Source organism: Antedon bifida, chromosome 4 (assembly GCF_963402885.1).
Source record: "Antedon bifida chromosome 4, ecAntBifi1.1, whole genome shotgun sequence".
NCBI lineage: Eukaryota > Metazoa > Echinodermata > Crinoidea > Comatulida > Antedonidae > Antedon > Antedon bifida.
The window spans coordinates 1,004,391-1,030,672 of record NC_136229.1 but is presented as its reverse complement, the minus strand read 5'-3'; the positions used below and the strand labels follow the sequence as shown (position 1 = coordinate 1,030,672).

Genomic DNA, 26,282 nt, shown 5'->3' with positions numbered 1-26,282 from the left:
GCAAGGCACACGCTCTTGGTTATATCCTAGAGCTGTTGGATGATGTACTGCGAGAAGATCCAGACATCTTGTTAGACAAAAAGGGAGTGTCACTGTCAGCAGACAAGAAGAAAGTTGTTGAAGACTTTAAAAGGTTACCCCCAGATGGCAAGAAATTATTTGCGAGACTTTACATGAGGAAGCAGGGATGGATTAAGGTTGATGAACTACATTACAACGAAATTATTGACCTGGCTGATGCTATCCAGAAGCTAGCTGCAGCTGGATTCATTGATGATGACCTGCAAAACCCTGAACAGATTTTGAAACTATTAACCCTAAAAGAACTGAAAGCATTTGCAAATGAGAAGAAGATAAAGCTGAAAGGTACAAAGAAGGAGGAACTAATACAGCAAATGCTGGTAAACAGATTCCAAACAGAAATATTCAACAAAGCGAAGGAAAATATTGGTAGGTGCATTCAACTTGGATCGAATCAAAGAGAAGTGTTTCGTGAATTACTGGATAGATACGGCTGGAAAAAATTGAACTGTCGAGGAATTTACAAACACAAAGAAGATTCATGTCCGGTGAAAAAGATGTTTGCATTTTATAAGCCTAATCTTCATGAGAATTTCTATCAAACCACCACCAAAGAAATAACCACTACTACCAGCGCAGCTGCCCACAGCTTGTCTTGTCCATCTCCAGTGTGTGGTACAAAAATAATGGTTTCTGTGATACTGTAACCCCAGAATTTAAGGTCACGCTATAGAGGGACAATTTACTCATCCAGATCGAATTACAGTACAATGCGATAGTGCACGAAACTACAGGCTATAGTCCGTTTTATTTAGTCCATGGAAGAGAACCAAGATTGGCAAGCAACGACACCTAACCAAACTACTCAAGAGTATGTTGCGGATTTACTTAATCGCATCCATAGAGCTTCCGATTTTGTGACTGAAAAAGTAGCCATTCAAAAGAATAAGCAGAAGTCATATTATGATCGAAAACAGAAGTTTCAACCTCACAAAGTTGGAGAAAAAGTTTGGCTTGATGATCCTGTGAACATTAGAAATAAATTAAGCCCGAGATGGAAAGGACCATACACAGTTGTAGAGGTGAAAAATGATGGTCTAGTGTACAAATTGCAGGACAGTAGTCCACTACAACCGTTTGAAACCATATATTCAACCATCGGAGAAAGCTGAAACGACATTAGATAAACTGCCTGATAAAACCAACAACAATAACATCCCAGTAAAGTCTACGAGATCTCGCAGAAGTGTGAATCGACCTTCCAGATGTTTACAAGAATGAACTGTTTATTATTAAAGAACTGATAAATGCTATATAATTGCTGTTATAACATAAGCATGAAAAGTCACTGCATTTTTATTAGATATGCACAGAAGTTGGTTGTACACAGATTTTAAGATAAAGGTTATTGTTTAAAGTTCATTGCTTTTCAATTATGTTTTAAAAAAAAGGAAAGTAAAAGTTAAATATTTAGTGTTAGTATTTGATATCTCCTAATTCACATTGTGTAGTAACCCAATAAAGGAGTACATTTAAAGAGCTGGATGTTGAGATTGTTTATTGACTACTGTTATACTACCACTAATTACGATCACAGGTTGCAATACTGGGAAATGAGAATGAGCTGACCAATCAACAGGCTGGTTGTAGTGTTGAAAAAAGGCAACTGCTGACCAATCAAAAGACTGGTGATGCTAAAAACAGGCAACTGCTAACCAATCAAACAACTGGTGATGCTGAAAAGGGGCAACTGCTGACTAATCAAACGACTGGTGATGCTGAAAAAGGGCAACTGCTGACCAATCAAAAGACTGGTGATGCTAAAAAGAGGCAACTGCTAACCAACCAAAAGACTGGTGATGCTGAAAAAAGGCAACTGCTAACCAATCAAAAGACTGATGATGCTGAAAAGGGGCAACTGCTAACCAATCAAACAACTGGTGATGCTGAAAAGGGGCAACTGCTGACTAATCAAACAACTGGTGATGCTGAAAAAGGGCAACTGCTGACCAATCAAAAGACTGGTAATGCTGAAAAGAGGCAACTGCTGACCAATCAAAAGACTGGTGATGCTGAAAAAAGGCAACTGCTAACCAATCAAAAGACTGGTGATGCTGAAAAGGGGCAACTGCTAACCAATCAAACAACTGGTGATGCTGAAAAGGGGAAACTGCTAACCAATCAAACAACTGGTGATGCTGAAAAGGGGCAACTGCTGACCAATCAAAAGACTGGTGATGCTGAAAAGGGCAACTGCTGCCCAATAAAAAAAACTGGTGATGCTAAAAAGGGGAAACTGTTAAACAATAGTTAACGATAGCGTCGAATAACGTCGACAGGAACACAGGCTTTATGCAACTATCTAGCGTTGGAGGGCCCTTTTAGGAGTTTTTCGACCATTTTGACTTCCACTATGTACATTGATATTACAGGAACACTAGTAAATACATCAAACAAACTTTATTTATAAACAGAGCAATGATTCGATATGATATAAATTTGGGATGTAAGGGGGCTCATACAGTAATGCTGGCGGCGCCCTTTTAATGTTCATGTACTGAACATTCAGACCGTCTATTTATTGAAACCAGTTTCCAATGTAATAATTCTACATTTATAATAACAAATTTAATGATAATTAAAATAAGAGTGAAATTTTTAATACATTATTATTTTATTTTTATAAGACCAATCAGAATTCAATCAATGTTGAAGTTAAATGTTCCAAATAAATACAATGTTTGTACAACAGTTGATCTTTTCTGTAAAATTCAATTTACAAGTCCGCCCTCATCTTTCGGCTGTGTTATCTCACGGTTATCGCACTGGGGATTCCCCAATTTCTTACCAGAGCATGATGATTGGTGAAATACGATCACGTGTTCACGTTTTTTGACGTGGCGGATAATTTAAACTTCCGCGGAGACCATATCACTCATGTCAGCAGTGTACACTGAAATAGAGTACCAAAATCAATCAATAATTGCTAAGAATTTACCAGTACGATTATGAAAAGCTTTTTTTAAAAATGTTTATCATAAAATTATCATCTTAAGTATGTTGATAAATTATAGATTCCACTTACATGGGACAAATGTAAACGATAGAATAATGCTGATAATTGACATGGTAAATTCCCAGGACTTTTTTAAGCATACTATCACAGTTTGATATGAGCGTCTCCTTGTAGATATCATATTTATCATACAGAAGGTATAATTTCTCCATTATTTTGGTGTCTGTCATTATTTTTTCATTCTGATCTCTGAACTGAATGATACAAGTCTTGAAAATGGCCGAGAACAAGAGAGAACATTCAGGAACACATCCAGGAAGTAACAAAAAACTTAAACGTAATGACGACTTTGACGATAAACATCGGGCAGATGTTCATTTAGTGATAACGCACCAGAAGCCGAGTGGAAAATTGGAATGCCCCAGACAAAGTTGTGTCACTACATTAGAAATTTGTCCCAAGGATGGCGATGGTGAGGAGCAGAACAAATTAGTTGTTAATGGATGGAAGGCACATGCTCTTGGCTACATCCAGGACCTGCTGGGTAATGTACTGCAAGATCCAGACATTTTGGACAAAAAGGGGGTGTCTGCAGACGAGAAGAAAGTTGTTGAAGACTTTAAGAAGTTACCCCCAGATGCCAAGAAATTATTTGCAAGTCTCTACATGAGGAAGTAGGGATGGATTAGAGTTGATAAGGTAAAATACAACGAAATTATTGACTTGGAAGATGCTATTCAGAAGCTAGCTGCAGCTGGATTCATGGAAATTGATGCTGACCTGCAAGACCCTGAACAGACCCTGAAACTACTAAGCGTAGATGAATTAACCAAGCTTGCAAAGACGTTTAAGATGGTGCTGAAAGGTAAAAAGGAAGAAAAGATACAGATGATCTTGAAAAATCAGAGTTTCATAACAGAAATTGTCAATGCAGTAAAGGAAGGAATTGGTAGCTGCATTCAACTTGACTCAAAACAAAGAGAAGTGTTTCGTAAATTACTGGATAAATATGGTCGAAAGAAGTTGTGCAGAAAAGGAATTTCCAAAACAAGTTATTCCTGTCCTGTAAAAATGTTGTTTGCATATTTCAAGCCTGAGAATCGAACCAAAGATACCCCGATTACAACCTCTATCCAACGCTTGTTTTGTCCAGAGTGTTCGACAAAAATAAATATCTCTATGATAATGAAGAAAGATGAGCTGACCAATCAAAAGGCTGCCAGTGAACGAAAAGTGCCAAATGAAATTGTGGCTGCTGGTCAATCAAAAGGCCACTTTTGATTGTTTACAATACAATATTAATATTCTTATCTTATCAAATATCATTAATAATTAATTTTTAAGATATGTAGAGGTTGTACTGTATAGCACAGTAGTGTAATTATTAATTAAAATAGATAGCTCAATATATCAATATTTGTCGATAAAATGTACTATAATAACTTTATTTGAAAACAGGTTCTGTTTTAATGTAAAACGAATTAGTTTGATTATTCTTGAACAAGATTAATTCTACTATAATTTCCTTAATTGACAAAGTGGACAACCCAAAAAATTATAGAAAAAGAAACTAGTTTATGCACACTTTGGCAAATAATCACTCTGATTGGAGAAGTCTTGTTAAGTGCGCTATGTCGCATTCATGATGACGACATTTGTGACTATTTTGAAAATTATTTTCATTGTATAATTAGTATAAAATTGAATAAAGTTTTAGTTCAATAACATCATTGTTTCAAATTTTAGTTTATTGAATTACAGTATTATTAGGTAAATCGATGGATGCCTTTTCCTCCTGCGTTACGCCACTGGGAATTGAGTATTCCGATGAATGCTCGCTACTATTTTGGATATACATGGATATTACAGGAGCACTAAATATCGTCGGCAAAACCACGAAGTCACGCTAATGTGGAGCCTTAATACATACTTGTTCATTAACAAGATTACAATCAAATTACACCTTTTAATAGTTGAATTGTCTAGCTTTATAGGCGTGTAAATAAAACATATAAATGAAAATTTCTTTAAGCTAAAATTATGTGTTTGTGGCAGTGTGAAGCTAAACCACATTTTCACAAAACGCATGGTTATGTCAAATGACTACGCGGTTAGTGTCTCGTCGTGGTGTCGCTGACGATATATCTCAAACAACGTTTATTTAAAAACAGAACACTGGGTTGTACTTTAAGGGGGCTCATATAATGCTGGTGCAGCCCTTTTTGTACTAAATGTTTCAAATAAGCCTACATTCATAATAAAAAATATATAATAATCAAAATTTTAAAAAACAAAAGAGTATTTTAAAATGTCCATTTTAACAATCTATTGACAAATCAAAGTTATTGGAATAGAACTTTCCAGCTAACATCAAAGTTGTTGAGTAGCGGGACCTTTACTTGAGTAAAAACTTCACTTGATGTTAAAGACAGACGTACTTGGAGTTGCAACGAGACAGACCTGCTTGAAGTTGTAAGTGACATCTAATTTTGAGTTGCAGACCTACTAAAAAGTTGTAGGTGACACAGCTGCTTGAAGTTGTAGGTGACACAGCTACAGCTACTTGCAACTGCAAGTGACATCTGCTTCAAGTTGTAGGTGACATATGTAGGTGACGCAGCTACTTGCAACTGCAGGTGACATATCTGCTTCAAGTTGTCACAAAATCTAGTCTAGGTAGACCAATATTAATAGTCATCATCATCAGAGCTGTCCTCATTGTTTCCTTTGCCTGATGATATTGTTAAAGTACTTCTTTGTTTTGGTTTTGGCTTTTCTTCCATGTCTGTTTTCATTGCACCTATTTGTGACAAATTCCACTCAAGATCTAAAATGTAAAAACATTTATAGAATAGTAGAATCACAAATTGTGCTTGTGTGTGTTACAACAACATAAACAAACAAGGTTCTAATTATTGAGATTTGATTAAAGAATTCATTAAAGATGTATTGTCCCCTAAAAACATGAAAAATGAAGATCAATAAAATCAGACTTTAAATAGGCCATTTTGCAGTCTTAATAAAGTTATTCACTTCTGAAAAAAAAATAAATAAATATTTCACTTATAAAAAGACAAAAGAAATGGTTACTTTTTACTAAAAACCATTGTCTGACAGACAATTTAAGCATTTTTTGGCTTTAAATTACATTTTCTTCAGGTAAATAATTTTTTTTCCCTATCCAGTTTTTGATCAAAGTGAACTATTACGTGACATTAAAATGGTATATGCAACAAAAAATTTTAAAAAAATTTTGGTTTAAGGGGACAATACATCAGTTTAACTGATAATTTAACTGACATGACCACAGATTAAATCTAACCAATCAAAACATTAACATACCTTCAACTGTCAGGTTCATTCCGCCAAACATTTGAGGTCCTATTAACTGTGCCTTCATATCATTTTCATAATAAACAAATATAGTTGGTAGATTTTTATCTGGGAAGTTTGGAATACAAGTTGTAGAAATGGACTTCAGAAACTTAGTTGCTGGAAACTTTGCTGATAGCTGACCGAGGTATTGGTTGATGAGGGTACACAGCGGTATGCTTTGTAAAGAAACAAAATAATTACATTAAAAACATATTTAGTATTACTGTATTAATAAACTAGCAGATCTATCATAAAATAAATTTATTTATAAAATTAGTACTCTCATTAGCTCTAAATATTGAGTGTTTTTCCAAAATGTTTGCATTTTTCTGGCTATTTTGATCCAACTTTCTTCTAATCTCTCAATTCAAATTTCAGTCATTGTTATCAACAGAATAGTTATTTTGTTCAGTTATTTGCCTGTTGTCCAATTGCAATATATTTGGGCCAAGCAAACATTCCTGAGTTCTGATTGGTTACGCATTTTCTCAACCTCACAAGCAGTAGAAACTATTAATTCGCATGTGCATTAGGCAACACTTTGGATTCATGCAAATAAATAGTGGAAAACAGGCTTAAAGCTCTGTCTACAGTATCAAAATTTATGTGACAAAAAAAATGTGATGTACCCATATATGGACATAATTATATTGCCCTATTATTATTACAATATTGTAACTATTGTTATTATGTTATTGTTATATAGGGGCTGGACTCGATAAGTAAATTACTTTTTCTAGCTCCTTCTTTTCTATGTTAATGCAAATACTGTATTATTATTATCATTTTATTTTATAAGCAAAAAAAGATAGGAAATAAATTTGAATATATAAATATTTGGGTACATCACACGTTTTTTTCTAAACTAGTTTGATAGTGTAGACAGAGCGTAAGAGATAGTCGATGCTCCTGTTGGTTACCATACCCTTGTTTGTATAGATGTAAAACAACCCAGACACCATCCCCTGCTTCATTTACTTCTTTGACATAATCTATTCCAGATATTTCCTTCACACTTCCATAGATTTCCTTTTGTTGTAATCGTTTCATTTCTGCTAATCTTTGTTGCCTAATTAAAAAATAAAAAAAGTAATCAAAGTGATCTGCAAGAAGGAAACAAAAACCAACCACATATTTTAAAAAACAATGTAACCTTGTAGTTTTATAGAGGGGGCTATAAGACCACTTTAACCTTGGTAGTTTTATATAGGGGGGGGCTATAATTAAAGGCCCCTTGATATTTTTATTTATATTGTGCTTTTAACTTTATGACAAAGAGCTTCACATCGAAATGAAACTAAAGCATGATTCTACACAATTGGTAATTGTGCAATCTTAAAGTTTAGAAAACACAAAAAAGGAATCATTTCAAACTGACCTATACTGTAATAAAACTCTTTCATCTTCATCATCTTCTAACTCATCCAATTCATCTATTGTCATGTCTTCATATGGTTTACCTACAGCACAATAGAAAACAAAATTAGAAACATTCATACAGTAGATTAAAACAAATACTAAACATGTATGATACATAAGAGGTGTTTATGCTTCAAAAACACATTTTGAGGACCAATCAAAATACGTAATTTCATTTAACATATATTTCGCAGGGCTGGTTCCAAAGTTTTCATTCATTCATTCACTTTCTTTATTTCGGGTAGTACATCCATATACAAATCATACAAAAAGAGAAACAATTTCACCAGGAAATTAACAAAAGCAACTTCCACACACCTACAATATTCTAAAATACTAATTTGCACCAACACTGATGTAGGTAGTAGGAAGTACATTAACTATGGTTTTAATCAGAATATTACAACTGAATGAGTGAATGAATAAATGAATATTACAACTGAATGAGTGAATGAATAAATGAATATTACAACTGTCATAAATATTGATAGGGTACACCTATCCATTTTTTTTGTTAACTGTTGATGAGGACACCTACTTGCATTTGAATTCTGTATCTTATCTTCCATCATTTCTATAATTTGATCCTCTGTAACTTCCTCCTCTTTTGGGGGAAGAATTCCCTTCTGCCGAAGAATGTCATTCCACTCGGTGTCTTCATTGGGATCCTTTATTAAGGAAAGTATTACATTTTAGAAATTAGAATACTGTAAATAATTCCTGTACTTTTTAAAATTTATTTATGAAATTATAATTCAGATATTGTTTAGCCATTTATTAGCAGAGTTCTCAAGTTTACTTCAATGACTTTATGCCATGAGTGTCACACAGACAGTTGCTCCAGTCATTTAATAGGCCTATCTATGCCTAAATATTTAATTTTTTAAAAAAATCAGATGGCTTTAATTTAATCTAATAAATTATTTAAAAAAAATTATGGTACGGCCCATGGGAAAAATTTTAATTATTAATACTAATAGTAAATACAGATCTACAAAATTCAATCACAATACCAAAAACAGGGAATTCCCAATATTAGTGGCCTGGCCCTAGCCCTACAACAAAATCTGTTAGCTACTGCTGCTGCTAGGCCTGCTTACCAGAGAGATGACCATATTAGGGCATCCATAACAATACACAAACCTCGAACTCTAGGTGGGCCAGGATACTTACTCGCCTTCTCTATCCGGCTGGCCTACCCAATATATAAACAGTTCTAACTTTCTCAGACTAAAATCACTGAAAATGCTACCTCAAATGGATCATAGCAATGAATATAGGACATTTTATAGTTACCTGCATCGTGTTTTACTTGTGTTTTAGGACGAATAAAGTGACAAAGTTAGTCGCAGAATATTACACACACATGCGATGTCTTCCTGTTTATAGATTATAACCTTTGACACCGACGCATCAACGTACGTACATACCAACAACAGAGGGGGCGTGTAACTTTCCAGAATTTATGACTCATGCATTCTCCATGATTCATGTTTTTAATATTTATTTTAATACAGTATATCAATGATGCATGATATAAGTTCATGCTAAAGCAAGTGTAAAGACTGTTAACCACCGCGGCGCACCGTTTTTCCTGAAAATAAAAAACTAAAAATTGTGAAACTCAAATCTGATATTGTTTGCATTGTACATTTTGGCAGAAGCTATTTTTTTTATGATATTATGCAATTTATCACTAAAAAAAAGAAACAAATGTGAAAATTATAGATGGGTTTTATACTTAAGATATACAGTATTATCATCCCCCTGAAAAAATAGTTTTTAAACAATTTGTTGTTGAATATACTTGACAAAATGTTCTGTCTTGACAAAAAAAAAATTAAGCAACATGAAAAGTCAACCGGAGGTGTTTGGTTTAATTTTGTGTTTTTATAAGTGAAATCATTATTTTGTTGGGTTTTTATTTCTGTGGAAGTAACTTAAATAGAGGTTTGATTTAATTTATTCTTTATTTTTCATGCTCTTGGGGACAATTACAGTACTGTACCATACAGTACATCTTTATGTCATTGCAATGCAAGGAGGTAAAGCACAATGCAAGTAATTTGACCACAATTATTCAAACTGTCACCTTGTCATCGGTCAACTGGCTTGCGTCCTTGCATTGCATCCTAGTGGAAACCAAGCTCTAAAATTAAATAAAGGAATTAAGTGATGAGTCATATGTCTTAGTAAGCAGTAAGTGCTTCATTAGCTGTGCCTCCAATTATCCGTATCTCTTCAAAATCAATTAAAGATCCAATCCTTAAGCCATCAGCACAATCCTACTTAATCCAGTTGTTAACACAACAAACTATCTTATAACCCATGATACTAGGTAGCAGACTTTATAGGAGACTAGATTATTCACAGGTTAAGATAACTGACTAGTTCAGTTACAAGTAAACTATTGTTAACAGACTAGGTTATTCACCAGTTATCAGTAAAGTATTGATAACAGACTAAGTTATTCACCAGTTATCAGTAAATTATTGTTAACAGACTAGGTTATTCACCAGTTATCAGTAAAGTATTGTTAACAGACTAAGTTATTCACCAGTTATCAGTAAAGTATTGTTAACAGACTAAGTTATTCACCAGTTATCAGTAAAGTATTGATAACAGACTAAGTTATTCACCAGTTATCAGTAAAGTATTGTTAACAGACTAGGTTATTCACCAGTTATCAGTAAAGTATTGTTAACAGACTAAGTTATTCACCAGTTATCAGTAAAGTATTGATAACAGACTAAGTTATTCACCAGTTATCAGTAAAGTATTGTTAACAGACTAGGTTATTCACCAGTTATCAGTAAAGTATTGTTAACAGACTAGGTTTCACAAGTTTCATCAGATAACTCATTAATAACAGAGTTGTTTATTCACCAGTTATCAGTTATTAACAGACTAGGTTATTCACAACTTTCTAATCCTAAATTAATATTTTAAAAAGTTCTTCATTGATTAAAATTACAAAATTACTTATAACATGAAATATGATTTTCAATTGAAAACAATTTTCTCATAAACAGTAGCTTGTGTAACATTAATAACCACAACATTTTAAAAAATGCATGTTCTTTATATAAAAGTAATAGAAAAGTTATTAAATTCAATTGGTTAAATACTATTTTAAAAGCGAAATAAAGAAGGCCTTTACAGTGGGAGCACAGCCTCCTAAGATATAAATCAAATTCTAAGTTTATTTCGTTTTTTAAATTATTCTATGTAGTTACTGCATTTTTTCACGGTAATAACATATATATAATGTAAAGCTCTGTCTACACTATCATTACTTACTTACGATTTGCCAAATATGGTAGTGATATGCTTAAATATGGTAGTATTATGCACAAATATGGTAGTGATATGACATCGACATGTCCATATATGGGCGCATCACATTTTTTTGTCACATAAAGTTTGATACTAATAGTGTAGACAGAGCTATACTCTGTTGAAATGTAGGTTTATGATGGCAGCCATTGAAATAAACAATGTGTATGTTTACCCAAAACAATCTTGCTAAATAAGTGCACAAACCGGTTATAAACAACATGTAGTTACTGCAGTAACTGCAGTAGAATAATTTGGACATGATCCCAAATATGTTAATATCTTACAGGAGATAATACATCTAGAATATGTTAATTTGCAACACATCAACATATTGGATACCTATAATCCATCTTCATTAATTGTAATGTAAACAACTTACAACACAGGTTTGTTACATAAATTAACTGGAGGCAGCGGTGGGTGGAAATCTGTGCTAAGACGTATAGAAGATTTGATAATACAACAATTCAAAAGAAGACATCGATGGCCTGTGATTTGTAAACTTAAATGGGCAAAAAGTTCAGATTAAATTAACTATGTTTCCTGGTTATGAGAGACTAGTTTTCTGTGTGTCTGGTTATGAGAGACTAGTTTTTTGTGTGTCTGATTATGAGAGACTAGTTTTAGGTGTCTGGTTATCAGTTTTGTAAAAACCATCTAATTATTTTTCAATTTTAATAGAATTTACATAGAAACTTTTCGTTTATATAGATACAAATATGATAATAATTGTAATGTACAATTATGGGGTTAGTAGCAGTGATCAAGTCCAATTTGGCCTAAATAAATAAAACGTTAAAAAATATATTTATAAATAATTTTGGTCAAACTGGTATCACAGTATAAAATTAAATGATTCTGAGAGGTATACCTTGCACCATGCTTACATTAGCTTCATATTGACAAATTATTAATGTTTTTCTATGGATATAAATGTGGATAAAAAAAGTTAAACATTCAAAATATAAGACAGATGTCCTTATTAGGTAAACTAATTCCTTTCACACAAGTTATCAATCATGTACGTAATCAATCACATTATCTTTATTCCCTCGTGACTTTTGAATAAATAATGTGAATTAACTACAAATTTTCCTTCAAACTCGCAAAGGAATGATCAATCATTTTATGAACAAAATTCACAAAAAAATCTAAACCTACAGTATGTTCACACTGACCTCGAATCGGAGAAAACTTTTATTTGGCTGTTACGCTAAAGTGTAGTTCCCACTAGCGACGAAACGCAGTGACGTATCTGTATTGCGTAATCACAAGTGGAAACCGACGGCGCAAGTGCTGCAAACATCGCAGGTTTGATTTCACGCGGAGGGGGGCAAACACAATTATTGGAAGGGCATTTACTTATGTTGCGTAGGCGGTAGTGGAAACCAAGCTTGTAGCTTAAATCTAGAGAATTGGGATTTAGAACCTTTTGAAATAATCAAATTTGATTTTAAAATTCTTTCAAATATTACATTATTACAAGTGCACAGGCATAAATTACCCTCCATGCTCTTCTTCTACTTCCTGTTATTTCTGAGGATCTTACTTGAACTTTAACCTTTTATAATGGTGCTGGATATTTTAACTATATTTGTACAATGTTCATTTATTCAAAGAATCAAACATTTTCGTTTACTTTTCTTCTTTTTCTTTTCTTTTCCATTTTGTGTACTTTCTTCGGCTGCTTTCTGTTCACTTATTTTCCTCATTAAATCATAGAAAACCTAGAATTAAAAATAAATGAAATAAAATGAGATGATTATAATAGAAGAATTTAAAATATTCCTGTAGTTCATCACTACAAATATAGCCAAGGAAATTGTAAAGGATTCACAAAATTGTACTGATCCTTAATACATACTGTAATAAATTAATGTACAAACCTTATCAACATTTTCCCTGGTTTTTGCTGATGTTTCCACATAAGGAACATGCCAGCTTGTTGCTAGGTTACTGGCTTCTTCGTGACTAACTTGGCGTTTATCTTTCAAGTCAGCTTTGTTACCAACAAGCACAAACGGGATCTGTTCTTCTGTTCTGTCGTGTTTAACTCTTAAAATTTGCTCTCTGGAAAAAAAAAGTAAATTTGCTTCTTTTAGTAAAAAATGAATTTGGTAAATTTTTCAAAAACGAGAGGTTTGTACAGGATCCATTACAAATGTCGTAATACTATTGTTGAAACCAGCTTTTCTAGAAAATCAAGACACATTTTTCCAGAATAGGAAAAATTACAGGCATCCTGTAATTGGCGATATAAATGTTGGATGTAATTGAAAAAAAAAAATTTAAATAAAATAAACTTATCATGTGCCATAATCCAACTACAAAATGCAGACAACATTCAGATCAGTCACAGAGAAATCTATGGATCTCTATTTATAAGTATTGTTGATAGTGTGTATAAGGGCTTTCTTTACCTTTAAATAATGACCCACAGTATAACATCCCATCTGAAGGATGAGACACCAATACCAAAACATAAACGACTATTACTATTAATATACTATTATAGGATGACAGATGTGTGCCAACAATATTTTCTGTCTCATAAAACACAAAATCTGTTCATTTAAAATTTAAAAGAAATCTCAAATCTGTATTTACCTAAATTCTGACGTAGTTTGAAATGATTCCTGTTCAGTTATTGAGAAAACGCAAAGAAAACCTTCTCCTGATCGGAAGTAATTATCTCGAATGGCAGCGTAGTCTTCCTGACCTGCAGTGTCCAGAATGTCTATTTGCACTTCCTCTCCGTCGAGTGTTACCTTCTTTCGGTAACTATCTGCTTTTGTAGGTTCATAGTCTTCAACGAACTAAAAAAAAGCATAATAAATATAAATGGACGATGGTTTAAGTTAATCCAAACATGTTTACCATTAAACATGTTTACCGTTAAACACGTCTACCGTTAAACACGTCTACCGTTAAACACGTCTACCGTTAAACACGTCTACCGTTAAACACGTCTACCATTAAACACGTCTACCATTAAACATGTCTACCGTTAAACACGTCTACCATTAAACACGTCTACCATTAAACATGTCTACCATTAAACATGTCTACCATTAAACATGTCTACCATTAAACATGTCTACCATTAAACATGTGGTTACTTTTTAAAATGTTTTCTTTGTAAATTTACATTCTTTTGGTTTAGTTATTAAAACCTTTAGATCCAGTAACATTACTGTTCAATTTTAAAAGCTTTTTTTTTTATTGGCACAATATAAATGTTTGATTATTATTAATATGTATCTTACCTCATCGTACATAAACTGTAAAGTAAGTGCTGACTTTCCAACGCCACCACTACCAACCATGATCACCTTATGGAGAGTTAGCTGTTGCTTTGGTTTAGACATGATGCTCAATTACCAGTATCACCAACAGTACAGATGATTAGTATAAAACGCTTCTTTTATCTCTAACTTTGGTAATTCAAACCTGCAATAGATAACACAAACACAATTAACAAGTCTATAAATACCAGTTGTTTTCCTAGTAAGCAAAGTACTATTTTAGACCACAATAGATGAATTAATTAATTCCTCTATCCATGTTTGTTTGCCAGTTAAGTAGATTACAAATATGAACATTAATCAACAACAGGAGGAAATAGACTGTTTCCATAGGAAATTATTAAGAATAATTATAAATTAAATGACCCAACAAAATCAGAAATATAGAAGAACAAAAGAACTCAAATTGCGTAACAGTTGTTTAGGCCAAAAAAAAACCATTTCTAATATTATTACTGTGTGAACAAGTATAATCCAATGCTCAAGTATAATCAGCCCTCCCTAATGCAAGCCAAATTTCACTGATTGATATTAAGTAATGGACTTGTCAATTGTATGACCCACTATACGACCCCCGGGAGAGGTGCGTCATTTATCCCATGTGTGTGCGTAAAAAATGTGACTTACCTTTAGATGACCATGATGCACCTATTTTGATGCACTATGACCATGCCGTTTATGATATTTTGGGTGGTAAAGTGACAGACATTGATACACCATTGTTCATTGATGTGACGTACCATCAAGGTTTTTTGACGCACCCCTGCGTCAGTAATTATTTGTAAATGACGCATCCATGACGCACCCCTCCCGGAGGTCGTATAGTGGGTCAACAATTGACAAGTGCATAATGCAATCTGTTCCCCAAATTTCATTCCTCACTGGGTCATTCATACGGCACAGTTAAAAACCTGGATCTTCATTATTATTAAATTCAATATGCTGCAACCCATTTACTTTTTGGTTAGTTAGAGTAAAATGGTGTTTATATTGTTGTGTTAGTAAAATTACAAAAATATTATCTTAATTCACTGCTATTGTATCTTAAATTGTTCATATTTAGAAGTTATTGTGTATCTTCAACCAAACATGATTGTTGAATGGAGTTCATTATTCATGCTTGATGTCATCAAGACAGAGCTACGCTTTTGATTTGTGATGACATACATAGGACCTAGGAAAATTGATGATCCGCAATGACTGTAAACCACCAATAGAATGTTCTAATGCACGTCTCTATGATGATAAAATCCAAGGTGATTACAGTACCTGGACATCTAGAATCAACACAATTTCGTCAGACGACTCAGTGGCAGATTTTGCAATTGGAGAGGGGGTTGACAGGGCTTAATAATGGCAAATTTTAGGTGGAAAACTGAAATTATTGAATTATTATATATGGACATGATGATTTCATATCACTACCATATTTGGGAATATCACTACCATATTTGGGAATATCACTACCATATTTGGGAATATCAATACCATATTTGGGTACATCACATTTTTTTTGTCAAACTAGTTTGATAGTGTAGACATACAGTAGCTTAGAGTAATATAGTATCTTCCTACTGATCAAAATTGAAATAGGATCCTCACAGATCAACTTTACCTACAGTAATAAGGAAATAAATAAATACATTCAATAAAACAAAAATAAATGTCTTTTACTTTAGAGTTAGTTTGTTTCTGTTTTTGCATAATCAAGTCATTTATCTGAGCTATATCTCACGTAAACATCATATCATGATGTAAATATTTACAGAATTACACAATTTACACAATAAACAATTGAAGATGTGACTCATTGGTAAAATATATAAACTTGGCAGACCTGACATTTGACAAGATCACTTAAAATTTACAGTTTTATTCTACACTTAAAACCTCGCCTTTAATTTCTTTGCTTTTCTTCCAATAATAGTAATAATAAAAATAATAATTAATAGAAATCAATTAAATAACAAAATCTTATCTAAATCTAAAATACAAATGTCAATTGTACTTTATATCAATCCAATTGACAAAATAATTATAGCCTCCACTGTCTCCAAAAACTAACTCTCTCATACTGTAGCTGTACTTATGCCGTTGGGACAGTAAAGTTTTATCATCATATTGTATTGATACAATACGATATAAGACTTTGTTTTAATGCAGAGAATTTGTTGACTGTACACCATTGTTGCATCTGCAGTATAATAAATATAAAGCCCACCAACTGGGCCCTCTGGGAGACCAGTCTTTGACTGAAGAGGTTACCCAGTATAAATATATATTTCAATTCAATTCAATTCAAGGGTGTTCCAGTGACTGAACCACGGTATGAACTAGACTATCTCAGTGGTTCACGTTAAGCTTGGTTACACTTGTACGCAAGCGCAACGCAAGTGAGTTGACCAATCACACGTTTGAATAATCCATCATTCACTTTGCGTTATGTCCTTGCATTGCGTCCTAGTGGGAACCAAGCTATAGCTTTAAAAGCTCACTGCGCGCTTTACAGTATTTTGATTAAAATTATACGCTACTGACTAAACTAACAGTAATAATACTTTAAAATAATTACAAGCAATACTATTGTATCCAATCAATTAATATGACACAAGAAATATCTGCATTAACGGTAATTTAAAAAATAATAAATGTGGAACTGGAAGACATTACTGTAATACATAACTTAGTTTCTTCTTCAGGTTTTACAGTGTCTGCCAACATTGAAATGTAATGAATACTACTTCACATTATTAAACATGTTAAAATTCAGCATTTGACATCTGAAGTACAAACAGCTGACAGGCCAAGTGCAGAGCGTGAAGTGAATGTCAATTTACAGTTAATTTGCTTTAAAATCATCGCCAAGAATTTTAAAGCGATTAACTGATGAGGATAGTGTAACCAATGACAGATAGTAACTGTAATATCAGAGCAAATACTGAAGAATGAAGGTGGTGGTACAGTAGACCATTTAGTAACTGAAGGTGGAAGGCATTAAAATAACCAAAGCACCGTAAAGCCTCAAAAAGGGCTTCTTTTTTTTTTTGTTTAGTACTCTTCTTTTCAAGATTTTTTTAAAATTAAGAACCATTCACACCGACTCATTTCAGATTCTGTGTGTTATCAAAAAGTGTAAAGTACTGTAGTCCAAGTATAGGTGTTAACAAACTTAAGTGATTAAAAAAGAAAAATATTTTGACATTTGATGAATAAATCAAAATAAATAAGACATAATGCGTCGAGTATTGTCTTGGCAACAACTGCCTATTGTTACAACAAGCAAGTACTGTAGGGAAGGAAGTGAGTCAATACTACAAAAAGGAAATAATCTAATAGGAAAGCACTTGACTATTTGCTGTATTTCTATTATATGGTAAAAATACCAGTGCTGTGTGAGTAAAGTGCAGCAATCTATTTAGTACAGGTTTACTGGTAAATCCTAGAACATGGACTAATACATCTTTGAGGGGCCAGTAAATCCAGTAACTTACTGTACTTTGGCCAGTAAATCATAGACTAGTGAAACCCTTGAGGGACCTGTAAATCCCCTCAGTAACTGGGCGTTTTGACCAGTAATACCTTTGAAGGAATCTGTAAAATATCTCGGTAATAGGGCGTTTTCACAGTACAACAATCTTTCAAACAATATTTGTAACAAAACTATTGTCTATTGATTGCCTGTAAGTGTAAGATTAAATTTCGGTCCAGTATAAAAAGGATTTAATGGTGTATGTAGTAAACAATAACCTAAGGATGACACCTGTATCCCCCAACAGACAGTCAATAGTTTCTACTATTTCTGAGTGCTCAACATTTTTTCTTATACTACCTAGTTTAGCCTATAATAATACATTAAAATATACCCCTTTTACACCGCCGAGCTTATAACAAACCCGGGTCGTGTCCGGATAAATTTCCATTTCACACCCGATTCATTAACCCGGGAATTACACAGGTTTCGTGTATTTACACTGCAAAATACCAACCCGTGTAAATGTTCTAGATCATTCGAAATATCGCCCTCTCACGCACGAAGAGAGACCCTAGTAACGGTCTGCTCATTATACCTCCTACAATTTTGTTTTATGGCAAATACACACAAAAATGGAGTCTACTCGTGAAGAATAATATCTTGAAATAAAAATGAATAATAAATAACCATTGAGTTTTATTTAATAAATAAGCGAATAAACAAAATCAATCTTATCTTAATTCTATGTAAATTAAATACTATAGTGAGCGAGGATAGTAAACAAACGGGTAAAGATACGCTGAGCGTTTTACACCGCAAACACGGGTTCATCCCGGGTGCGTCCCGGGTTGACTTGACGCTGAATACATTCCGCATCACTTACCCGGGTGGTTCAGCGACCCGGGTAACTTTTTACGTCGTTTACACCGGCCTACATTTCCGCGTCCCGGGTACGACTCGGGTTATACAATTCCGGATCAACTCCGCATTTTTACTGGCGGTGTAAAAGGGGTAATAGATGCATGACCCCAAAATGTAAAATAAATATGATTATAAAAATGCTGGTATAACTATAAATGTATAAAAAGTTAATGTGTACCGTAATGAAACAACTTTGTGTTAACACAATGTGCTGCAATCCAGATGATAAATGTTAATTATTAATTATGTCATCTTAATCTATTTATTTAAAATATTTCTGTAGGCCGGGCCTACCTAACCTAGGCCTAGCTTTAGCTAGGCCTCCAACTTCTAAGCTAAGGCCTACAGTGAGTAGCCTACTTCGAAGCTTAGGCCTAAACTATAAATAAAGGCCTACATTCACATATTTTTAGGGATCTTATCATTAAATAGTATTATTTCCAATAAAATAAATTTATTTAATATTGTAACTTATTTATTTTACTTTAAATTATATATTGCAGTTGGTATCCACTACTACTACTACTGTAGCTAGCTAGGCCTATGCCGGTCTACACTGAAAAATTTTCAATTGAGCCCCTCCCTCTCCGTTCAATAGAGCCAAGCCTACGGACGATCCGAACAGAGAGAAGCCTACTACCAGGCCTAGCTAGGCTAGGCTAATCACAACAAAACGCGGACTGGCCTGGCTTAACTTTACACAAGCTAGACTAGTAAATAACTAAGCTAAATTCGCCAACAAAATATATAATACTAGACCAAACCTTTGTTAGATCCTATCACAGTCTTCGTATGTCATAAAATGTAATCAAGTAAAACATTAGGCCATAAAGCCCACCACTAAATACACAGAAAACACAGGGCAGGGCGGTGTGTTGTACGTCTCGTCTCCACACGGAAATCTGGAATGGAACTGCTCTCCGATTGTGTACGGGGCGCCATTTAGACATTTATGTTTTTTACGGAATTCAATGACATGATGTTGCTGTCCATACTTCTCGCGTCTATCATCACGTCGTAGAAAGTCACGGAGGTCTTGGGTCCAAACTATAGAGGGCGCTACCCAACGCTTATTACCAGAGCCATTTAAATATATTATTATTATTGTTTATTACCACAGTTTTTCAATAGCTTTTATAGGTCTATAAGAATGATTTAATGTTCTATTAAAATCGACTCGGTTAAGAACCAGCAATCTAAAATCATGAATATATCCTCTTAACATTTATTATTTCAGTTTAGTTTCATTGACATTTTGTTTTTTTGTATATTAATTATCATTAAAAATTCAATATTTGAATCGTCATCTTTGGTTATTAGTTTAGAGATTGTAAGCAACCAGTGTGTAGTTTAACAACACGTATAAACAAAATCAATTATTTTGAATTAAATCTAACATGGTATTATAATGGTAAAGCAACCAAGAACACAAACACAATTTATTAATTCATTTTAAACTTTATTTAACTTTTTTTGTAGTTTAAGCTCAACATTGGTATATATAAATAAAGAACTCACTTGATTCGTAGGTAAAGCATCTGAAATGTAAAATGATAAACTATTAAATCAATGTAGCCTAAGCAATCTAAGAACTGCTTTACACTTTTCTTTATCAGACACTAAACTTCAGTACATGTTTCAAATTTAAAATAATAGATTGTAGGCCTAATCCTAAAATAAAACATTTATTCCACCTAAAATAGTAAAGCTTCTTTACTGAAAAATATATATAATTATATATTTACCTAAACCTTAACAATCGCTACAGGACTGAATCATAGAACAATATGGATAAAACATAGTCTACGCATATTATGGTTATAATATGACGATATTGAGTCCTTGGAAGATTTTATTTATTTTATTTTATGTCTTTAGGCAATGTGGCCAAGGATTACCAATAGTGAATTAATCACTGTCCTATCAGATAGGTGGTAATCCCCCTGATACAGGGGCTATTGTGTGAACCAGTTCACCGGGGTAACCCCCTACTCTTTTTCGAATAATGAACTGGGTTCTTTAAAGTACACACAGGTTATAACTGTGTACACTGGACCTACGGTTTATAGTCCTTATCCGAGAAGACTTGTTCCACCACCAGAACTAGGAGCGAGTCGGCCTCGAACCCTTGCCGATGTTGTTGTTGGCTCTTTAGGTACGGTAAACGGCGCCCCTGCCTTAACCGCTCGGCCATATGACTCACATAGATTGAACGAATTAGATCAAATTTTAGTTTGCATTTATAGAACACAAAATGTCATGTAGAAAATCGATTAAAAAATAAATGTACACGCCTTTAATTTAAATGCGCGTGCGCGGGTAACTTCGATAAAAAATCCCCACCTGTAAGAGCATTAGATTCTTGTGGTGTGGAACTGATTACATCTACTACGTCTTTAAATTGTGTTGGTTTTCTGGTTTCTTTGTTTTCAGTTTCCTTCAGTACTGGTATTTCAATATCGGTAAATATCTGAGAAGTCACAACTTTGTATCTAGCATCCATTGTTTCTGTTGTAAATTGACTGTCCTGTCTGCACAAGTTCTTTTGTTTTTGAAGCAAATATTCATCTATTTTTTAAATTGTAAACAAAATAAAATTAAATTGTCAGAATCTATTCTAATAATATTATATATTTTATGTTATTTAAATATTGTTTGATTAAATCCTAACACATTAGGCATAGAACATTATTTCTAAACCGCCCGGTGATATACTGAAATTTAATTAATAGTAATTTGAAACGTCTGCAGGTAGACCAAGTTTGTGATGTCTCCTTTGATTGCTTACGGAAATCATTGGCGATAATCCCGAGTTTGTTTTGAAACTCGGATGGGATCAGGTGCCATTTTCGGCCCCTTCGACTTATATGGACTATACTGTGATATGATGTGTGAGGTTTTGACTCCACTCGCTTGGTTGAAGTATGTTTATTCAGTAATATAGTATAATACACGATACAATACAAATAACTAAACCGCTTTCTGGTTTAACCCCTTTTTTGATTACTTGTTCTTCATTACTACCGGTCGGCATTTCCCCTGTTTTAATAAATAGATAAATGAATGAATGAATGCATAAACAAACAAACAAACAAATAAATAATTGGATGGATTCCAGAATCGAATGCGTTTGATCATCATAATAGTAACGAAACGAACGCGATGCATTTATTTGGTCAAATAAATTCTTTTCTGTGCACTATAACATTTAAAAATAATTAACTTATTTGTTACTCAGTCAACTGATCTCACAGTATTTATTTGGTCAAATAAAATCAGAAATACTTTTCTGTACACTATAACATTTAATAATAAATAAAACTATACTACTAACTATGTTCACACAATTTGTCTTTTTTTTAATGAAACCATAGATTTGTTATTACGGTCATAATCCGACACGCCCTTCTGTCAATGAAGGGCGTGAATGAAACCATAGATTTGTTATTACGGTCATAATCCGACACGCCCTTCTGTCAATGAAGGGCGTGAATGATACCATAGATTTGTTATTACGGTCATAATCCGACACGCCCTTCTGTCAATGAAGGGCGTGAATGAAACCATAGATTTGTTATTACGGTCATAATCCGACACGCCCTTCTGTCAATGATTGTATTCTGTTTATATAATGCGTGTCTTTTTGATCATCTAAAATTGTATTTAGTATTTATTTATTTTTTTAAGTATTTATTCAGTGACAATCCAAATGTTATCATTTTCGATTTTCATGTAATTATTCTTCCGAAAGTCGATTATCATTTAAAATTCGTTAGGTTTCCGTATGTTTAAAAAAGAGTAGAATCATTATAGAATAGGGATGTGGCAAGAGAAAATAAAAACATAAGTTTTAACTTGATATTACCATGTATTTTATATAGCAAGCAATCGGCAATAATATAATTATTACATCATAACATGCAATAACAAAATGAATAAAAATGATTGTGTTAATTGTGATTTTTAGTCAAGTTTTTTCAGCTTACATTCCCGTCATCATCTCAAATTCTCTGTTCACGCCATCTGGAGAAAATGTAGACATATTCAAATAATGTGTACAAAAATACAAAAGAAAATGAGGCACACAATTAATAAAGGCTATTTTTGCAAAACAAGATTTAATTAAATGCAAAGACGAACATGACTTCCAAAGAATGTCGATGTTACTAACAAAAGAATCATTAAAGAAAATCCTGATTTTCTTAAAATACGCTATTTTGCCCCGTAACCAAACACGTGGTTGCCGTTTGATTGGAAGACAATTTCTGGCGAGAGCATTAACAATATATTAAAATTAGCAACTAACTGGAAAACATTAAAAGATAAAGACCAAATAAATGCATCGGTAGTAGTAAATAACTAGGCTAAATTCGCCAAAAAAATATATAATACTAGACCAAACCTTTGTTAAATCCTATCAGTCGTCGTATGTCATAAAATGTAATCTGTTTCACCATAGTGCTTAACGACGTACATCACCTTATGTTTCTGTGTATGTACTGTGTGTGTAACCACTATATACGAACCTGTTCGGCATAATGAATATTAATGAGGTACGTATATAATTTGAATATGTTCACACGGACTGCTCTCCGTGTGTACTGGGCGCCACTTGCACATGCATATTATATATTTTCACGGAAGTCTATGGCATGCGAAACCACCTTTGCATCTATTAACACGTCATACACGCCCGTAAAAATAAATTACGTCATAGTAATAACCGTAAAGCACTTCACATTAAAAGCCCGTAATCAAAAAGCAAGTCCACTGTTATACCCCTTTTACACCGCCAGTAAAAATGCGGAGTTGATCCGGAATTGTATAACCCGAGTCGTACCCGGGACGCAAAAATGCGGAAATGTAGGCCGGTGTAAACGACGTAAAAAGTTACCCGGGTCGCTCAATCACCCGGGTAAGTGATGCGGAATGTATTCAGCGTCAAGTCAACCCGGGACGCATCCGGGATGAACCCGTGTTTGCGGTGTAAAAGTATCTTTACCCGTTTGTTTACTATCCTCGCTCACTATAGTATTTAATTTACATAGAATTAAGATAAGATTGATTTTGTTTATTCGCTCATTTATTAAGTAAAACTTATGGTTATTTATTATTCATTTTTATTTCAAGATATTATTCTTCACGAGTAGACTGATCAATTTTTGTGTGTATTGCCATAAAACAAAATTGTAGGAGGTATAATGAGCAGACCGTTACTAGGGTCTCTCTTCGTGCGTGAGAGGGCGATATTTCGAATGATCTAGAACATTTACACGGGTTGGTATTTTGCAGTGTAAATGCATGCAACCCGTGTCATTCTTCCCGGGTTAATGAATCCGGTGTGAAAGGGAAATTTATCCGGACACGACCCGGGTTTGTTATAAGCTCGGCGGTGTAAAAGGGGTATTATTTACGAATTCAAAGTATTGCTAGAACATTGACAAGAATGTTGAAAATGGTGATACGTGATACGCAAATACTACTAGTAATTAAATATTATTATTTAAATTAATGATTACCATACAGTACAAAAAATGTTAGCTGTTTATTACTAAAATACAATGCAAATACACAAAACAAATAAAGATATAACATTTGGCGCTTTTATCTTTACTGAATTTAGCTTATGGGCTTATATACATAACACTTATTTAACTGTAGGACTTTCATTACAAAAGTTTACTTGGATTGGATAGACAAAATTCAACATAAGCTATATGGGCACAAACATTTTAAGGCGTGTAACGTTTTATAACAATTACGTTACTATAATGATGAATATACTGGAAATTAGCAGACTCAGGTGGGCCAACGTTGACAATCCCGAATACGATGATACAATGGGACTTGTAGGTACGTCAGTACCCGTAATCGTTCAAGTACGGTTTTATCTCTTATGTACGTGAATTCTGTAATCCGATTGGTCAATATGTATGAGATATAATTTCGTATTACGCCCATTTACTCAGTCAAGCGGATCAGAAGGGTAATATATCCCGTATTACCTGTTTGATGTTTCTACGCGCGCGTTGTTTATGTATTATATTACATAGCCTATGTAAATACGTGAACGTGATTGGTTGAAACTGCATCACATGACTACCGCTGCGAGGATCGTAAATCGTATATATCCTCGAGAACGATGATATTGACCGATTAATTTTCGCGTAATTATCGTGTCCCCTGTCATTAAAAAATTAAACATATAAATGCTCGAGTTCGATGATATTGACTGTGTAATTTTCGTGTGGCAACACTCGCGTTTGCCGATAAATAAACAAAAGTCATCTACTGGATCTTGAACTCATGTGGAATTCTCACTCCATCGCAAGGACAACGCTTCAACCGCTGCGCCACGGAGCTTGCTTGAAGAAATTAATCATCTAAACTATTTAAACTATGCATACATAGCGCCCTGATTTGTTATTAGTCCTCCTTAAATGTAATGAAACACCGTTTGTGATTGGTCAATACTCACGGTAGTAACTTAGTAACTAGTACGCGCTGAACATCCGGTGATTCGGCTCCTCGAAGAGAAGAAGACGAATTGTTTATTCGGCCTACCTGATTATAATATTATTATTAATAGGCTTATTGATGGAAATTCTTCTATTAATTTAAACGACCCAGGCCTAAGTGAATATTTTATTGCCAAGGAATCATTAATTAGTAATTATCTGTATATTATTCTTCGCAAGGTAAGGTGTCTAGGCAGGCTTGTTTACATACAATACAAATACTATAGGAGGCCTAGCCTAGCTTCACCCAACCCAGCAGACTTGTTCTTGGCTATATAATATAACAGATATCGCCTTTTATATCGGTTAAATATAAGATTTGACATCCCCGAGGGAATGATATTATGTTCGAGGGAATATATATTTCCCGAAGCGCCACTAAGCAGTCAATATCTGTATAATATTGTATTTTTATCGTTGAGCGCATGCGTAGTTGTGAAGAGATAAAATCGTTGCACCCTGCTTGTTCTCACAAAATTCCGTGAACAAGCAGGATGTAACTATTAAGATAGGCCTGCTAGTACTAATTTAAATGTGAAAAAGACAGTGATAACTGTAATACCAGTCACCACCGCACAAATCGTCCAGCATCTGGCTCGTTTAGCCGAGCTTGCGGCGGTTGCATATTCACCACGGCGAAACATAATCTGACTCTGAAAAACAAAATAAGATTGAGATTGATTGAAACATAACTAAAAACATGTTAAATAAAGAAAATAAATGAAATCCACTGTTGTCGGCATTATACTGTATTTCGTATTTAATATACCAGGAAAGAGTGAGATTACTCTGATCCCTGGTAGGGAGGGACTTAGCAGAAGAGAATTATAAACTTACTTCTACACTGTAGATCATTCCGATAATTCCAGCTGGACAGCAGAATAAAGTCACAAGTA

At 33.8% G+C, this 26,282-nt stretch overlaps 3 protein-coding genes across 4 annotated transcripts; all 3 read right to left on the bottom strand.

Annotated features, from left to right (window-relative positions):
- Nucleotides 1-4,466: 4,466 nt before the first annotated feature.
- LOC144841211 (phosducin-like protein 3) lies at nt 4,467-9,240 on the bottom strand. Of its 2 annotated transcripts, XR_013612000.1 has the most exons (7): nt 9,128-9,240; nt 8,370-8,499; nt 7,791-7,872; nt 7,338-7,481; nt 6,380-6,588; nt 5,649-5,864; nt 4,467-5,581 (listed from the first exon to the last, which is right to left on the bottom strand). XR_013612000.1 is itself a non-coding variant. In XM_078697464.1 (6 exons), the coding sequence occupies exons 1-6, from the start codon at nt 9,131-9,133 to the stop codon at nt 5,725-5,727; spliced, it is 711 nt and encodes a 236-aa protein (XP_078553590.1). In that variant the 5' UTR covers nt 9,134-9,240; the 3' UTR covers nt 4,467-5,724. The 2 variants fall into 2 exon arrangements, 1 of the variants encoding a protein (XP_078553590.1); XM_078697464.1 differs by having other exon boundaries at nt 4,467-5,864.
- Nucleotides 9,241-12,739: 3,499 nt separating this feature from the next.
- LOC144839579 (ras-related protein Ral-A-like) lies at nt 12,740-19,784 on the bottom strand. The gene is made up of 5 exons (XM_078695008.1): nt 19,633-19,784; nt 14,437-14,620; nt 13,778-13,986; nt 13,057-13,240; nt 12,740-12,897 (listed from the first exon to the last, which is right to left on the bottom strand). The coding sequence occupies exons 2-5, from the start codon at nt 14,536-14,538 to the stop codon at nt 12,784-12,786; spliced, it is 609 nt and encodes a 202-aa protein (XP_078551134.1). The 5' UTR covers nt 14,539-14,620; nt 19,633-19,784; the 3' UTR covers nt 12,740-12,783.
- A 522-nt stretch (nt 19,785-20,306) lies between these two features.
- Nucleotides 20,307-23,485, bottom strand: LOC144841498 (uncharacterized). The gene is made up of 3 exons (XM_078697853.1): nt 23,271-23,485; nt 21,212-21,436; nt 20,307-20,406 (listed from the first exon to the last, which is right to left on the bottom strand). The coding sequence occupies exons 1-3, from the start codon at nt 23,323-23,325 to the stop codon at nt 20,321-20,323; spliced, it is 366 nt and encodes a 121-aa protein (XP_078553979.1). The 5' UTR covers nt 23,326-23,485; the 3' UTR covers nt 20,307-20,320.
- Between the last annotated feature and the right edge of the window lie 2,797 nt (nt 23,486-26,282).

Excerpts from the sequence above, each read along its gene's own strand:
- LOC144841498 (XM_078697853.1), bottom strand. The coding sequence starts at position 23,325 with ATGGTGAAACAGATTACATTTTATGACATACGACGACTGATAGGATTT. Across the intron at positions 21,437-23,270 it reads ACTGATAGGATTTAACAAAG|ATGAATATTTGCTTCAAAAA; the intron begins GTTTGGTCTAGT and ends TTTAAAAAATAG. Across the intron at positions 20,407-21,211 it reads AGAATCTAATGCTCTTACAG|ATGCTTTACCTACGAATCAA; the intron begins GTGGGGATTTTT and ends TTTACATTTCAG.
- LOC144841211 (XM_078697464.1), bottom strand. Across the intron at positions 6,589-7,337 it reads TTACATCTATACAAACAAGG|CATACCGCTGTGTACCCTCA; the intron begins GTATGGTAACCA and ends TTCTTTACAAAG. Across the intron at positions 5,865-6,379 it reads AATGAACCTGACAGTTGAAG|ATCTTGAGTGGAATTTGTCA; the intron begins GTATGTTAATGT and ends TTTACATTTTAG.
- LOC144839579 (XM_078695008.1), bottom strand. The coding sequence starts at position 14,538 with ATGTCTAAACCAAAGCAACAGCTAACTCTCCATAAGGTGATCATGGTT. Across the intron at positions 13,987-14,436 it reads TACAGTTTATGTACGATGAG|TTCGTTGAAGACTATGAACC; the intron begins GTAAGATACATA and ends GCTTTTTTTTAG. Across the intron at positions 12,898-13,056 it reads CCAGGGAAAATGTTGATAAG|GTTTTCTATGATTTAATGAG; the intron begins GTTTGTACATTA and ends TTTTAATTCTAG.